We start from the raw sequence: 18,083 nt of genomic DNA, 5'->3' as shown, positions 1-18,083 counted from the left end.
TTTTCTTGACTTTATAAATTCTACTTTGCACTATTTCTCAAGATCTTTCATTACTAGATTCATTATATCATAGTACATTGTATCAGTATATCATTAAAGTGTCGTACATGTACTATACTAGTTAAATAAACATTAAACAATACAGCTGAGTATTATTATGACCCATAAGGATTATACAGTTGAGCATTGTGTCTTGCCACTTAAAGAGGAAGTTATGACGCAATGTGCATTTCAACATTTCAAGACTCTCTTAGGAATTTTATATCCTGTATAACAATTTATCCAAGACACAGATAACCCGCACACTGGTGAATGAAACTTTTGACGACATTTCGGTCCAGCCTGAACCATTAACTAGTATTAAAAGTTATTGGTCCAAGTCGGAATGAAACGTTGTCATACCTGGAGTTTACCTGGAGAGAGTTCCGGGGGTCAACGCCCCCGCGGCCCGGTCTGTGACCAGGCCTCCTGGTGGATCAGAGCCTGATCAACCAGGCTGTTACTGCTGGCTGCACGCAAACCAACCTAAGAGCCACAGCCCGGCTGGTCAGGAACCGACTTTAGGTGCTTGTCCAGTGCCAGCTTGAAGACTGCCAGAGGTCTGTTGGTAATCCCCCTTATGTATGCTGGGAGGCAGTTGAACAGTCTCGGGCCCCCGACACTTATTGTATGGTCTCTTAACGTGCTAGTGACACCCCTGCTTTTCATAGGTTTCACTGTTCTATGTGCGGGTTATTTGTGTGCTGTTCCACTCAGGATATTGTGCCTTTTTATTCTTTAATCTATTCGATGTTATTGTTCAGAGTTTTACATAGGCATGACGTGAGACAGTCCCAGCAGTTGTCACTGTCTTTTTTTTTTTAATGTATTCTATACCTTCGGTAATAACTGATGAATTAGTTATAAGTTCTGTATTGCGTATTTGATAATCTTTATTTTCATGCAATTCTGTATCGTCCTAAATACCATCTGGTAGAGATGTCCATGAAGATTTACGGGCCTATCCCTCCGACAATTATTCTACTCTTTCCTGGGGGCCCGGATGTGCCACCACGGTGGTCTTCGTTCCAGCATTTGAACACCCATACCTGTTGTACAGCGGCTTCTCTATGAACACTTGTTAAAAAAAAAATAAAGGTCTTCCACGCCGTACTGATACTAGCTCCCACTCCTCTGCCCGTAGTCGACACTGTCTTTACTAACATTCATCATCTGTTGTCGATTTATTAGTGAGGAAAAACCACCTGACGAAGGTCTGTAGTCAACTGATGACCAGGTCTTTGGTATGGCCAATTATAGCGGGCCGCTGGCTCATCACTCCGCAATTATTTTCAAAGACAGGGGGGTTATTCTTCACAACGACCTGTTTTTCTTAACTCATTGTACTAATCACCTTTCACTGCAATACCACTGTTTTATATTGTATTAAATAATATATCACCCGCTGACCAGCAGTTAACAGCAAGGTCTACGAGGACAGGGCATTTAACTTTACAGGTATATCACTATTTACTCATTACAGTTACCACTTACCTGCCTGGAGTCTACCTGAAGGGAATTCCGGGGATCAACGCCCCCGCGGCCCGGTCCACGACCAGGCCTCCCGGTGGATTAGGGCCTGATCAACGAGGCTGTTACTGCTGGCCGCACGTAGTCCAACGTACGAACCACAGCCCGGCTGATCCGGCACCGACTTTAGGTATCTGTCCAGCTCCCTCTTGAAGACAACCAGGGATCTATTGGTAATGCCCCTTATGGTTGGTGGGAGGCTGTTGAACAGCCTTGGGCCCCGGACACTTATTGTGTTTTCTCTTAGTATACCAGTGGCGCCCCTACTTTTCACTGGGGGTAAGTTGCATCGCCTGCCAAGTCTTTTGCTTTCGTAGGGAGTGATTTCTGTGTGCAAGTTAGGAACTAGCCCCTCCAGAACCTTCCAAGTGTAGATTATGATATACATCTCTCGACTGCGTTCCAGTGAGTACAAGTCAAGTGCTTCCAGGCATTCCCAGTAGTTAAGGTGTTTGATGGAACTTACATGTGCAGTAAAGGGTCTCTGTACATTCTCTAGATCTGCAGTTTCACCTGCCTTGAATGGAGATGTTAATGTACAGCAGTATTCTAGCTTAGAGAGAACAAGTGATTTAAAAAAGATCATCATTGGCTTAGCATCTCTTGTCTTGAATGTTCTCATTATCCATCCTATCAGTTTCCTCGCAGATGTGATAGTGGCATTGTTGTGGTCTTTGAAGGTGAGATTTTCGGACATTACCACACCTAGGTCCTTCACATTACTCTTCCGCTCTATTGTGTGATTAGAGTTTGTAGTATATTCAGTCCTAGCTATTATTTCCTCCAGTTTTCCATAACGGAGTAGTGATCGTCTTGATCATCTTCCGCCTCGACATTGGTAAGGCCTCTTTTAGATTATGCTGCACTGGGAAGTACACAAAGAAGGATTCCATGTATGAGAAACCTTTCCTAGGAACATAGACTGATGGTGATATAATTAAAGTATACGAATGGAAAACAGGAATAAATAAAGAGGATATAAATAACATGCTAAACATATTTAACCAAGACAGGGCTCTGCAATGGATTAAAATAGGACAAATTTTTATACAGACAGGATATAAGAAAGCACTGTTTTAGAAAGTGTTATTGCCGAGTGGAACAAACTCCCAGGTAGTCACTGAAGATAGAACTCTGGGTATCTTTAAAAATAAGTTAGACAGGTACATGAGTGGAAGTGAGAGTTCAACCTACCTAACATGGGCTAGTAAGCTTACTTCAGTACTCCTTTATTATATTTTGTTCTGTCGTTTCTGTTACAGAATTACTTCTCCATACAGATTGTTCATCTTTTCAAAATTACACTTTTTCCCTGTGTGAATGAAGTTAGAGGTGAAGTACCAGGGCTGGGTTAAGGAAAGGATGGTGGGGTTGGCTGGTATATGATGAAGGTTGGTGGTAGTGGTGCATGGCGGAAGAGATTAGAGGGAAATGGAGGAGGGGAAGGGAAATTGGAAAGGAAGCAGTTTGCAGGAAGGGCGTGAAAGGGAAGGGGAGGTACTGGGCTGGAATAGTGTTTTAATGGGGAGGAGAAGGATAAGCAGGGTTTCGGAGATGCGGCGAGGTTTACCTGAAGTGTACCTAGAGTCGCTTCCGGAAGTTACTTTTCCCTGTGGCCGCCTGGTTGATGGCCTGACTGATCAAGCTGTTAGTGCCCGCCGCCCGCAGTCCAACGTATGCACCACAACCCGGCTGATCAGGAACTGTTTTTGAGGAATCTGTTGCGTTCTCTCCTGAAGACAACTTGGGGTTTGTTGAGAATCTTCCTTATGCATGAAGGGTGTTAAAAAGAGTTTTGGTCCCTTAACACTTATCGAGGTCTCTTTGTGTACTCATCGCTCCCCTCTACTCACAAAGCGCATAAGATTCGAGCACATGACAAGCTAGTCCTAAAACTAGCAACCCAGTGCACTAAAAACTGTGCCATGCCAGTCTAGCAAGATTCATCCAACCAGGCACATTTCTATACACTATGAAAGTTAACATGGGCCCCACCACAAATGCAGTTTTTCACACTAATTTCACACCAACATGGTTGCTGCAAGCTTCAGCTCGAGCCTCTTCAGTCATTATTAACGACTTGCGAATCTTTAATGACACTATTGTGAATAACTCGGAATGGCTGGCCTGTTAGTTTCAGTACTGACTTACCATGAGTTCGGACCCCACCAGTTGTACGAGTTGTTTACAGCAGCGTTATTACGATTTCGCCAGTCAACCTTCACTATCGGTTCAAACATCTTAAATTATTGGGAATGCCTAAAACTTCGTTTAGCTCCACTAGAGGAAACAACATGCCTCCATCTTCAAAAAATGTGTTTCATCAACCAAAAGGCCTAGTCAGAGTTCAGACTGTAGAAGGGGGAGTGAGGGGAGGGGGGGAGTGGATGATAATCCCTGGAACCATAAACAGGTAAATAGGCAATGGTAGGGGAGCGGGTATAGGCTGGTCGATCGTGCAGGTGGGTGGGAAGGTTATTGTGCAGAAAGGGGATGGGGAAGGGAAGGTTTGGGAAAAGGGGATGGGAAAAGACTTGGGAAAGGGAATGAGTAAGGGAAGGTTTTGGAAAGGGAATGAGGAAGAGAAGGCTTGGCAAGGGGAATGAGGAAGGGAAGGCTTGGGCAAGGGAATGAGGAAAGGTTTGGGGAAGGGGATGAGGAAAGGAAGGTTTGGGAAAGGGAATGGAAGGTTTGGGGAAGGGAAGATTTGGGAAAGGGGGTGAGGAAAGGAAGGTTTCGGAAAGGTGATCAGGAAAAGGGGAGATTTGTAAATGAGGATGGGGAGAGGAAAGGAAGGTTCAAGAAAGGAAATGGAGAAAGGAAGGGAAGGTTCGAGAAAGGGGACGGGGAAGGGAAGGTTCGAGAAAGGGGAATGGGTAAAAGAAGAGAAGGTTCGAGAAAGGGGATGAGGAAAAGAAGGGAAGGCTCAAGAAAGGAGATGGGGAAAGGAAGTGGAAGTTCGCGACAGGGGATGGGTATAAGAAGAAAAGGTTTAAAAAAATGGGATGGGGAAAGGAATGGATGTCCGAGGCAGGTAGGTTTGGCTGTACTTGAGAGGAGAACAATGATGGGTTCTTCACAGGATACCGTCATGGGCACATAAAAGATATACCACGTAAATTGAACCTATGATAGTAGTCACACAATGTGACTTACTGGACAGTTGTTCTTAGGAACATGTACGACCTTTCAATGCATGGCACAGTTTAGACTACGGCTCGACACAAGTCTTTGGGAAAGGTTTGCCTAACGTGGTACATAACCTAATGTAGTTTTAGATGTCATGCTGGTTTGGATTTATTTGTAACGTAAATCTGGGGAATAAAGGAGCATTTATATAAACCAAAATCTTAAACAATAGATACTGAACATAAGGTCACTAGCTTACGTCACAGATAAGATTGTTCTCTCATAATTTTACGTAGCTAACAGGTACAAATCAGTCCAATAATACTTTCATTTTTGGACGCAGAATCTATGGGTTTTCAGTACTTCTGGATATACTGTCAACTTGGTTATCATGTATAAATCTTAATATTTTTTATGCAATAAAAGGAACCTTTTCCTATATCATCCTTACATCAATTACATAAACTATAGAAGATGGAGGGAACTTGACACGAATGCATTTATTTAGGACACTTTTATTTAAGGTATCTCGGTTCTTGGATCTTGATCACTTAGTACAGAACTAGCCTAGGCCGGTAGACCTACTACAGTGTTCATTTATTTTTTACAATCTTGCTCACCATTGTAATTGTCGAAGGCTGTTGGGACGTATTCTGTGGGATATCCATTAGTGGTGTAGGAGACGACTAGTGAGGTCTTGCCGACGGAACCATCGCCCACCAAGACACACTTCAGCTTGGTCTTGACCTCGCCATCGGGAGACCCCATGAGGTAGGCCGCCGCTGTCGGGTCGTGAGGCCGCACCAGGGGAGGCATAGTCGCCCCCGAGCCGCGGTAAATCCAATCGTACGTGGCGCCCTGCCCCGAAGTCGTTCCCAAGGTGCTATATGGCGGTCGTTTGTACGACTCTGAACCTGAATGAAGTAACTCGCGAGTGTACCTGTCGATGGACCGTAGGTTCCTCAACATTTAGGCCAAAAGGCTCTGTGCCTGGCGTTACTGAACACAATTACACTATTAAATGCATCAGGTGAATAATTTCAAGGTGATACTCAGTCACTTCCAAAACAAAATCACTATAATATCAGGTGCCACATTGCAAGAACTTACACACACTAGCGCTAAAGATACCACCTACCCACCTCACAGTCCAACTCACACTGACTGTGTTTACGATTGATGAAACACCAGAGAGGAGCAACAGCTGATTCCGTGACGTCACATGAACCCTCCACAGGATTGGCTGAATATTTTTACCTTTTTCATGCTTTCCGGTAACCTATCAAGAAAGCAATTGAGTTTGTTTAATGTGAACTGCTTTATCAAAATGTTTTACACATAGTAAATGTATCCAAACTACATATAAAATGAAAGATCTTGAAATAATAGTTACGCTAACTTGTTTAAAATGCCTTGAAGTAAAAGGCTTAAAGGAAATAGCCAGGATGCATAACTAAGCAGTAATGTTTTTACATTTAATACTATTAAAACACCACAATTTATTTGCATTATTAGTTCCTTAGAGTTAGGTACACGCAATTAGATATTCAGATATTTAATGTTTACCTGCAACCTGAGTGCCAACCCTACAAACTAAACTGAATTGCAAACATTTTTCATGCTAAAGTACTCTTGCAGTATATATTATCAATTACATATTTAAATTAAAAACTATTAAACATGTAAGTTGAAATTTTAATACACATATAAGCAGCTGTGTGTTTACTTGAAAGATAATAATTGGTAATGTTGGTAGAGTGGTGTTGCTGCAGGCCAGCAACAGCAACATCAGTATTCAAGGCTCAGCTGCTTCAGGATTAGCACGTATCTAGTAGAAGGCATAGTGTCAGGAGTTAGGCAAATACTGCTGTCTGGTACCTAATCAAGGTAGGTCACCTTTGTATATATATGCTTCAAAATTAACTTGGGTTTACTAGCATTTTAGATTTGATGTGAAATTATTATTTGAGAAGAAACTGTAGTTATTTCCTCATTTTTTTTGATATTGACAAAGTTGTGATTACATGTCTTCCCAAGGACATTAGGGCAGAGCAGTACGATGTAGCAGTAAAAGTTTCTTAGAGTAAAATATTTAGATTGAGTAGCAGCACAATATAGTGTATCTAATTTTATTAACATTAAGTTTGAGCTTTGTATTTTTTTTCTTTTGGCACTAAGTTTATTAATTAGAATTCATTTGATTTGATTTTATTTTCTAGAAAATAGCGGGTAGGTTTATTTTAATAGAACTTCTGAATCTGTCAAACCACCTAGGTTTTTGATGCACTGACAAAGGTGATATTGATTTTTTAAATGCTTGCTTTTTTGAGACCCCCATTGATTTTTTAAATGCTTGCTTTTTTGAGACCCCCTGCCAATGTTGGTATCCCCACCAGTGTATGTCTGCTTTTCCCAACAATCTGGATACCTTACACAAGTGGGTATTTTGAAGATTTTCTTCTGTTTATTAACTTGCAAGATTAATGACCTACAATAACCCCAAAAAAAGTCAGTTTGGCTTATTTCCGTTGTGGTCCTTAGGTTCTCTTCCCCAGGATGCAATGCACAGCAGTCGGGTAACACCCAGGTACATAACAATACTACTAGGTGAACAGGGGCAACAGTTGTAAGGAATCATGCCCAATATGTTCATTCATCCTGGGAACAAACCTAGGTCCTTGGCCTGTGAGCAGAAGGCTCAAACACTTGAGCCACAAGGCAGACCACTTGAGCAGTGAACTACAATAGAAGGGATACCTTCCATCCCTCCCCCACAAGAGCTGTATAATCCCTACAGGTTTAGTGCTCTCCCATGATTATAGTAATAATGATACTTGAATACCATAACAATTTAATTAACCAAACCTAACCTGCTCATTTTACTTCCCTATTGAGGAAGAGGATATGTAGGATTGTCTTTGAGTGGGCTTACAGATAAATGGATGAAATATTAAGCCTTCATGATCATTAGACATGATAAAATTTGCTCGAATTTTTAACCCAGAAGGTTAGCCACCCAGGATAACGCAAGAAAGTCAGTGTGTCATTGAGGACAGTCTCTTATTTCTGTTGGGGTCCTTCAATCTTTCCTCCCTGGATGTGACCCACACCAGTTGACTAACATTCAGGTACGTACTTACTGCTAGATAAGATAAGTTCCCACCCTCGCCGAGGATCAAACCACAGGTGAATAGGTAAATGGGAACAGCAGGTGTAAGGACACAGTGGTTTCTTCTGGCCAGGGATTGAACTACGGATGAGCTTTACATACATTTAAGACTGATTAATAAAACAAGTAAGATAATTATTTACCCAATTTTTGGTGAATCAGTGAGTGATGGTGGTCGTAGTGGTGGTGGGTGGTATGTGGAGGGAGGCTTAATCCTCATCACTGGTGATGGGTAAAGGTGAGTCTAGATCCTGATCATGATTGCTGAAGGGCAGAGAAGCAGCTGGTACTGCAACTGCTTCAACTTCTTGATTAGTTGGGGCCTTAAAAAGCATATCCAAGGTTTGCTGTCTTGCATGTCTTTTCTTCTCTTTGTATAATTCCCTGTAACAGTTGTAGCCACTCATTATTATCCTGTTTGCTTCTGAATTTCTCTTTGTGGATATTTTTCTGTGAAAATGGCCATAGCTGTATCTAACAACTAGAAATCCTCGGATAAATCTTTAGTTTTAAGATTCATGGTGGCTGTGCATCCTCAGTTTCATCATCTCCCTCCTCTTCAGCATGATGTTATTCCATCCCCATTAGGTCCTCATTAGATAATTCTTCATGTGATTCAAGTAACTCTACTACATCTTTATTTATTATATTAAATCCAGCCTGGTGTACCAGTCCAAGAATCTCCTGATGAATGTTCTGTAATGGCTGTTCAAACCCCGGGAAGTTAGCAAAGCATTCTGGATATATTTTGTGCTAGACATAATTCATTGTCAATAGCATTCATGATATGGTAACCAGGATAAAATTCCTTCACAGTGGGTTTAGCTTCACCACCTAAGAACTTAATCGTTTGCTTAAAGGTGTGCCATAAATAGTGGGCTTTGAATGTTGCTATAACACCCTGATCTATAGGTTGAATCAAACTGGTTGTGTTTGGAGGCAGAAAAGTTACTTGAATTATCTGAGGTCATCTAGGTTAGGTGGGTGACCTGGAGCATTGTCCAGAAGAAGTAAAGCTTTATTTTTAAGGTTCTTAGTTCGACAATATTCTTTGACAGTTGGGGAGAAATACAAAGTAAACTATTTTTGGAACACTGTTTTGGTGATCCCCCCCTCCTTTTATTTGACCACCAAATGACAGGAAGATGAGGTTTAGAGTAGCCTTTCACAGTTCTTGCAAAGTGGAAATTGTAAGGAGCACCTCCTTCCACCACACTTCACTTTCCAACCCACTTATTCCAGTTCGGGGTTGCCAGTGGCTAGAACCTATCCCTGCAGCTCAAGGCACAAGGTGGGAACCAGCCCTGAACAGGATGCCATTCCATTGTAGGGTGCACTCACACACACCCACACTCACTCATACTGGGACAATTTGGACTGGCCATTTAACCTAACATGTACATCTTTAGGATGTGGGATTAAACTGGAGTTCCCAGAGAAAACCAACGTGAACATGGGGAGGACATGCGAACTGCACACGGACAGTGGCCCTGGCTGGAAATCGATTTTTTTCTCATCGTTATAACGAAAGGATGTTGAACGAAACGACATTATTTGAGGACCTGTTGTATAGGCAAAACATCATTATTAGGATGTGTTTTTTTAAGACACCTGTTCCTGTTCACCTATCAGTAAAATAGGTACCTGGGTGTTAGTCGATTAGTATGGGTTGCATCCTAGAAACAATATTGACCTGATTTGCCCGAAATGCTCTGCATAACAAGGGGCTTTCTCTATAGTAGTATGTCATTGATGTCAGCTAGGCCTGTATACGTTATACATGTACTCATAGAAATGAAGATTATTATTATTATTATTAAAATGATTTGTTTTTCTTGAAGGGTTATTCTAACATTACCATCTTGTTGGGTGGCAGTTTTTGTAATTTGTTTATAGTAATGTTACTTTCAGGCATCACTAACTTTGCTCAAAGTTGTAAGACAGTTTCATTACCTGTAATTATTTATTTAATGTAGTGTATTAACTTACTGCAAGATGTTTTTAGGGTTATTGTGTTATACCCTGTTAAACATATCATAGTAAGAGTCATTTGACTAGCACAGCTTTTTATTTCTCCTATATTTGTCCTCATAATTCTTGTTTTTCACATTAGCTAATGGGCTTATTATGGCTTTGCCGCCGGCTGGTCCGGATAACTGTAGACATTGCTGTGATTCTGCTGATCATTGTCCTTCTTCCTGGCATTCCTCCTGATGCATCTTTCACATCAACTGAGTAAGTTACTTTCTATTACTTCCTTAAAATTGGTAATGTTAACTGTGAATAATTTTTTATTCTGATGATATGTACAGTAATTATATTTTACTGTATATGTATACTGTAGTGTAATAATAATGTTAACCACAAATATTTATTATTCTGATTATATGTGTGGTAATAATATTTTACTATATATACTGTAGTGTATAGTGCTATTCATTAATTATCTTTTATTATAACTGTGCCTGTTATTCTTAGACATGATGAATGTTTACCATTGGAAGGGCCATTAGCCAAGAACAATAAGTTGGATGCGGCAGATAGGATTATGGACGGAAAAATTGTTGGCCCAGAATCTATTGCCTCTCGTGATCCAGAAGAGATCTTTGTGAGCTTACATGGTGGCAAAATTCTTCGTATCTGGGGTCCTAAGTTTGACCATTTCAAGATAGTTGCTTCGATTGGGCCCGGTTGTGGTAAGAATCTACTTTTTATAGTCTGCATTTTGCCTTCTCATCCATCATCATCTAGGGATGCATTATAGGCTGAGTCTTATTCATTAATTAATGAAGCTGTAGGATTCTAATCATAAATGGCTACATCTTGAATAATATAACCATTACTGGCATACAAAATAACAAACTAATTTTTTCTTATGTATGGAGATACGTCCAGCCATATCCCACCCTACGCCATTAATTGGTTCCAAGAGCCATGATGTAACCCGGTTTTTTACATAAACTGGACATAATGCCTTAAAAATGCCTTAAAATGATGAAGCACACCATAAAACTTATGTACACAACTCACAAAAGAATATAAATACATATTGCTCAACCTTAAAGAACACTAAAAACACATTTTGGTCATATTTTTTAAAGATTAATGAACACAATTAAAAAAATCCAGACGTAGGTGACACTGCTGAGTGATGTATAGTCAGATGTAATTAGGTTCAGTGAACTGAAATTTAACCTAGATAAATGGCATGAAGGTGAATTTAACATAGGCTGAAATGATGTAAAATGGGGTATGACTGTATACTAATTATTTCTAGAAAACAGTTGCCTTCTATTTTATTTACAGCACCTGTATTTAATATGTGATGAAAATAGCTGTTGAAGACCGTACACCACGAGCATAACTCTGCTTTTGTTGCTACAGATAGTTAATTGAAGTACAGTGGAACCTCAGTTTTTGTATGCCCTGGTTTTCGTAGGATTCGGTTTTCAGCGACTTTTTTCATCAAAATTTCGTCCTAGTTTTCATACATCCATTTGGTTTTCGTAGAGTTGACAATGGTCCACTGTACCAAACGCGTCTGCTTGCCCTTGCCCACACAAAGCATTACCCCACACGTTCATCCAAAACATTTCGTAATAATCCATTGTTTTTTTTGTACTTGTTTATTGAATGTGACTGCTAAATTAGCCACCATGGGGCCAAAGAAAGTTCCAAATGTGCCTTCTTCAGTGATGAAGGACGTGTGCAAAGTGGAGTGAGTTGCAAAGTTTTGTGGAGAAATATCACCCTAACAAACCTGTTGCAAGCTGTGTCTCCAACACATTCAATGACAGTGCCTTGTCCCATTTTAGGCAAATCTTAGAGACGCCAGAAACAGACCTCTCTGGACAGATTATATGTGCGACAGGGGTACAGTGCCAGTAAAAGACAAAGAAGGGAAGTAACCCCAGATAAGGCCTTGATACCTGAAGTCCTTATGGACGGAGATTCCCCTTCCAAACAATAACCTCTCCTCCTCCCTCTCCCCTCCCTGCCCTCTTCCATATGCCAACAACAGTCTTCATTAAAGGTAAGAGTGATGTTAATTGTTTGTTTATCCATTTCATTAATCATTTATATTTATTTCTCATTGTTTTCTGTATGTAAAACTATAGTTATTCTCTATAAAATGTATTTTTTGTTAATATTTTTGGGTGTTTGGAACGGATTATTTGGATTTACATTATTTCTTTTGGGAAATATTGCTTCAGTTTTTGTACAGTTTGCATTTTCATCAGACTTTCTGGAACGAATTAATCACGAAAACCAAGGTTCCACTGTATAATTATTGTATACCAAACTTAAATCTCTTACTCATACCTATTACCCGTTTCACATTTTTGTATTAAATGGGCTTTATTGATGACTGAATTAGATTAACCTTCTCCTATGTTGCACCTACCGAACCCACTGAAGTCACCACAATTATCAAGTCGCTTAAAAATAAATCAAAGAATCTGTCTCAAGTCCCACCATTATTGCACAAGCGAGTGGCTCATAACCTTTCGCCTGCCATTTCACTCCTTTTTAACAAGTCACTAGAAACTAGCACTTTCCCTGCACCACTCAAGACAGCAAGGGTTACACCAATACTCAAAGGTGGTGACCCCACAGATGTAAATATCTGCAGGCCAATCTCAAACTTACCATTGCTACCCAGAATCTTTGAGAAACTTGTGCACAAGTGAATGTATTCATTTATTACAGCACAAAGCATACTCAACCCCTGCCAATTTGGCTTTAGAAAAAACAAAAGCACAAACTATGCAGTTGTAAAAATGCTGGACCTGCTTTACACAGCACTGGAAAATAAGGAATATCCATTAGGACTCTTTATTGACCTAAAGAAAGCTTGTGATACAGTAGACCACGGCATCCTACTCCAAAAACTTGACCATTATGGTATAAAAGGCCACACACTTATATATTTCAAATCCTACCTTACTAACAGGTATCAGTGTGTCACCATTAAGGACACAGCCTCATCTACAGGACCACTTGATGCTGGAGTGCCACAGGGAAGTGTCCTTGGTCCCCTGCTCTTCCTCTTGTATATCAGTGATCTTCCCAACATATCACAACACCTGAAACCAGTTCTCTTTGCTGACGGCACAACTTATGTCATCTCCCACCCAAATCTTCCCTCACTCAACACCATTGTTAATAAAGAGCTACAAAAAATATCAACCTGGATGACTGCCAATAAACTTACACTTAATACTGACAAAACCTTCTATATTATGTTTGGTAACAGAACAATTGCACAACTGGCAAATTCCTGGGCCTACACCATGACAGCAACCTGAATTTCAGCACCCATATCCAACACATAGCAAAAAAAGTACCAAAACAGTTGGAATCCTCTCTAAGATACGTTACTATGTACCACAATCAGCTCTACTCACACTATACTATTCACTTGTCTATCACTACCTCGCCTATGCCATTTGTGCTTGGGGATCATCAGCAGCAACCCACCTAAAACCAATAATAACCCAGCAAAAAGCCACAGTAAGAATTATCATGCAATCCAATCCCAGGCACCCCCCCCCCCCACTCCTCAAAGATCTAAACTTACTGTTCAGAGCATCCACACTACTGTGCAGCCTACATTTACAGAACCATAAATTCCAACATTAACCCTGAACTAAAATGCTTTCTTCATAGTTGTGGCAGGACCCATGGGCACAATACAAGACGCAAAAATCTATATGACGTTCCCTGTGTCCGGCTAAATCTATACAAACATTTATTGTACATTAAAGGGCCTAAAATCTGGAACTCCCTACATGTAAACTAGAACTGCAGACTCAGCCACCATTTTCAAAACTCCCATCACAAAACATCTTATCTCCCTAACACACCCCACCATCAACTAACTACATGAAAACCCTCAATTCATGCACACGCGCGCGCGCACGCACACGCACACGCACACGCACACGCACACGCACACACACACACACACACACACACACACACACACACACACACACACACACACACACACACACACACACACACACACACACACACACACACACACACACACGACCAATGTATCTTATTGATCACCAGTATATAGAGTAATTGTTCATCTTCCTTTTATTTTGGAGTAATAGGTACCTTTATGGATTATCATGGTGACACTCATCTTAACTTATAATTTATTAGTTATTATAACCCAGGATTCCAAATGGCCTGTTATCCCGGGTGTAAAGGGAGCAAAATAAACACAGCAGAAAAAGTTTAGACTTATATTATCCTTCACCAATTTAGAACAGCAATATGTACACTATGTACAGTGATAAGTATAGTGCACTCCACAGTAAGCAAGGCAGAAATAGAAGCCACAAGATAGCAGATCGTGCTTCAACCAGCTCTAGAATGGGAATGACAAGGGCAGACAGGAGAGTGGTACCCACATAACCTCTGCGATTGCCAAAACCATCTTCTTATTGGCTAGAACCTGGTCACTAGTTGAATGACGGGGCCCCATCATCAGCTCTTAGCAACCTGGTTCGCTGGTTGGGGGAGATAGCCTGTAAATGAGGGTGTGTACATGCGCCGAATAAAGGTTACGTACTCTTTGCATGCCACACCCCCACCCCGAGAAGGCTCAGGATTAGGCTGCCACCTCCCAGTGGTAACCGTGCCGCCATGGTACAAAATAATGGGACCGCCTTTCCTCTCCACCATCCAACTCTTAGATAGAGCTCAGCTTTTCTCGTGCCCAAAAGCCAAACCCTAAACTTAGAGTGAGACAGCAGTCAGTCAGGCTAGCATAGGTCCAAGATACAGGCGGACGGTAGCCCGCATCCCCTCACTAAAAAAAAAAACCCCACACTAGGGGATTAAAAAAAAAGAGCTTACAAGGGGTTACCACAAGTAACCTAACATCCTAACCTAAGTAAAAAAAATAATTAAACTCTAGATAAAGAGTCCGCCAACACATTTTCTTTGCCGGCAATATACGTACAGTGGACCCCCGCTTAACGATCACCTCCCAATGCGACCAATTATGTAAGTGTATTTATGTAAGTGCGTTTGTACATGTATGTTTGGGGGTCTGAAATGGACTAATCTACTTCACAATATTCCTTATGGGAACAAATTCGGTCAGTACTGGCACCTGAACATACTTCTGGAATGAAAAAATATCGTTAACCGGGGGTCCACTGTATTTAATTCTGAGTGAGTATGGTTGCAGTCTTAGCGTCCAGCGCATGAGCCTTGTGTTGTGGTTCTTCATGGTTTGGAGATATACTAGAGGATTGTGATCACTGTAGACTGTGACCACCTGCGATGTCTGGCCCACATAAACATCGAAATGCTCCAAAGCCAGTACCAGCACGAGGGCTTCTTTTTCAATGGTAGAGTAAACCCTCTGATGTGGCTGGAACTTGGCTGAAAAGTATGCTACAGGCTGCAACTCCTCATTCTCGTTTTGTAATAGTACTGCCCCAACCCCAGACTCACAAGCATCAACCTGTAATGAAAAAGGTTTGGAGAAGTCTGGAGACAAGAGAATGGGTGCAGTACACAATATTCTTTTTGCTTTGTCAAAAGAAGTTTGACAATCTGGGGTCCAATTAAAGGGAACTTTGTGACTGGTAAGAGGGGCTACAATATCTGAGAAATTCTTACAGAACCTTCTGTAAAATCCTATCATGCCTAGGAAACGTTGAAGAGATTTCCTATCATGAGGAACTGGATAATCTTTAATAGCAAGAACTTTAGCAAGTTTAGGAGCAACTTTACCACTACCTACTTCATGGCCTAGAAAAGTAATAGTGGCCTGGCCAAAGGAAGATTTAGATAAATTAACTGTTAAATTGGAACTCTGAAAGGTCTCAAAAAGAGCCTTAAGTCTAAGTAGGTGTTGATCCCAAGTATCAGACACCACAACAATATCATCTAAGTATGCTGCCGTGCCTTCAAGTCCTTTAATAGCCTGATGATAAGTTTCTGGAATGAAGAGGGGGGATTTTTCATTCCGAAGGGGGTAACTGTGTATTGATAATGACCTCCTGGAATTACGAAGGCAGAGATTTCCTTTGCCTTATCTGTTAAAGGTACCTGATAGTAACCTTTAAGGAGATCTAACTTGGACACAAAAGTAGCCTTACCCACAAAGTCAATTACGTCATCCAGACGAGGAAGAGGGTAAGCATCTGTAATTGTGACCTCATTCACCTTACGGTAGTCTGTACACATATGAAACCCTCCATCAGCCTTCTTAACAAGGATGCATGGTGAAGCCCATGGACTAGATGACTCCTCCACTAAACCATGCTTTAACAAAAATTCTACTTCCTGCTGAAGTAGCCTCTGCTTTTCAGGATTAGCTCTGTAGGGGGAGAGTTTAATAGGGTTAGAGTTTCCCACATCTACATCATGATAACCTAACGTACATTTTTTCGGCACATCCGAAAAAATATTAGGATATGACTGTAGAAGCTCCGTTAAATTTGTTGCTTGCGTTTCAGATAGTCCCTCCATTAAAGGGCTAGGATCCTTGAGGAGGACAGAATTTGAAAGTTTAATATTAATTTCAGAGATAGAGTGCAAAGAATCAGAGTCGTCCTCAGAGGTAGAGGACAGAGTCATTACTGGGACTTTATCTGGTGTATGAAAAGATTTTAATTGATTGATGTGGTAAATTTTAGTTTTTGAGGTCTTATCAATGGGAGCTACCACATAATTTACATCAGATAATCTACTTACAATCTGCATAGGTCCCGTAAATCTAGCTTTCAAGGTGTGGCCAGGTATAGGTTCCTGCACCAACACCTTGTCTCCTGGATGGAAGGGGCAGAATTTTGCACTTCTGTCATACCTCTGTTTCATCTTACTTTGAGCTGTCTTTAGGTTAGCCTTTGCTAACTGACGTGCCACCTGCAACCTTGAAGACGGGTTGTAGAGTGTCAAGCTAACGTCTTCTCCCATCCATCCTTCTTTGAGCACCCGAAGAGGACCTCGTACATTGTGCCCAAAGATCAGCTCAAACGGACTATACCCTGTAAACTCTTGCACCGTCTCTCATACTGAGAACAGCAACAAGGGTAGTGATTCATCCCAGTCTGTAGGAAAGTGCATGCAAAAAGTTCTCATCATAGTTTTTAATGTCTGATGGAATCTTTCCAAGGTGCCTTGGGACTGAGGATGATAGGCAGTGGATAAGTTGTGGATTATCCCTAGCCTAGTTAATGCTTCCCTAAATGCTTTGGCAGTGAAGTTAGTACCTTGATCACTTTGAATAGTTTTAGGAATGCCAAAACAAGAAATGAATTTTGTTAAAGCTTTGAGAATAGCTTTAGTATTAATACTGTGCATGGGAATTGCTTCAGGATATTTGGTTACTTTATCCATAATTGTAAATAAATATTGATTTCCAGACTTTGACCTAGGTAGTGGACCTACACAATCTATAATTAAATCTGCAAAAGGTTCTCCATCAGCAGGTATAGGTTGGAGAGGTGCAGGTTAAATGGAATGTCCAGGTTTCCCTACTTGCTGACATTCTCGGCAACACCTAATATGATTCTTCACATCTTTCTTTAATTTTGGCCAATAAAATTCTTTTGTGATTCTATACAAGGTTTTTGTAATTCCTAAGTGACCTCCTAATGAAGTATTATGAGCTATATTTAATATTTAAGGTCTATACTTTGTTGGAACCACTAACCTGTTAAACAATTGCCAGCCCTCTATCTCCTTACCAGTCTCAGTGCAGACTAAATAATTATTTTTAAGTTCATACTTGACCGGATGATCCAAAGAGGATTTTCCCATGGCTGCCTGAAAAGCGAATTTTGAAGAAGGGTCCTTTCGTTGTTCCTCCCGGAAGGACAGTCCCTCGGGCATGGAAACAGAGATGTCTGGCAATCCTGCAACCTGGGAATAGGAAGGCTTGATCGGGGTCTGTTCACTTGATTTACGAGGCTCCGGCCGGTGTGCCTCATAAAACAACGTGGCTACTCCGAGATCGGAGTCGTCCAAGGATAGGTCAACATTCTCTCCAGACAACCCTTGGGATGTTGCCCGAGTTATGGCCATCACCGGAGAAGAATTACTCATTATAGGTTCAGGACACGCACTAACAGTAGTAATGTTATTACCCAGTAATAACATGGCATCTTTCATGGGGAATCCTTTTGAGACACCCACAGTCAAGTACCCAGTGTAATATTTGCACTGTACATAAATTTTA

At 41.0% G+C, this 18,083-nt stretch overlaps 2 protein-coding genes across 4 annotated transcripts in view; one reads left to right on the top strand and one right to left on the bottom strand.

Moving 5' to 3' along the window:
* LOC128686776 (rho-related GTP-binding protein RhoU) overlaps positions 1–5,873 on the bottom strand; it is a 260,199-nt gene extending 254,326 nt beyond the window's left edge. For both annotated transcript variants that reach the window (XM_070082717.1, XM_070082716.1), the window contains exon 1: positions 5,319–5,873. In XM_070082717.1, coding sequence (XP_069938818.1) covers positions 5,319–5,667 — 349 coding nt within the window. In that variant the 5' untranslated portion in view covers positions 5,668–5,873. The remainder of the gene's footprint in view (positions 1–5,318) is intronic.
* A 558-nt stretch (positions 5,874–6,431) lies between these two features.
* Positions 6,432–18,083, top strand: part of LOC128686780 (adipocyte plasma membrane-associated protein Hemomucin) — a 62,260-nt gene continuing 50,608 nt past the window's right edge. For both annotated transcript variants that reach the window (XM_053773836.2, XM_070082234.1), the window contains exons 1-3: positions 6,432–6,585; positions 9,981–10,102; positions 10,346–10,563. In XM_053773836.2, coding sequence (XP_053629811.1) covers positions 9,984–10,102; positions 10,346–10,563 — 337 coding nt within the window. In that variant the 5' untranslated portion in view covers positions 6,432–6,585; positions 9,981–9,983. The remainder of the gene's footprint in view (positions 6,586–9,980; positions 10,103–10,345; positions 10,564–18,083) is intronic.

Source organism: Cherax quadricarinatus, chromosome 7 (genome assembly GCF_038502225.1).
Source record: "Cherax quadricarinatus isolate ZL_2023a chromosome 7, ASM3850222v1, whole genome shotgun sequence".
Lineage (NCBI taxonomy): Eukaryota > Metazoa > Arthropoda > Malacostraca > Decapoda > Parastacidae > Cherax > Cherax quadricarinatus.
The sequence above is the reverse complement of the archived record's forward strand: the minus strand, read 5'-3'. Positions and strand labels throughout refer to the sequence as shown.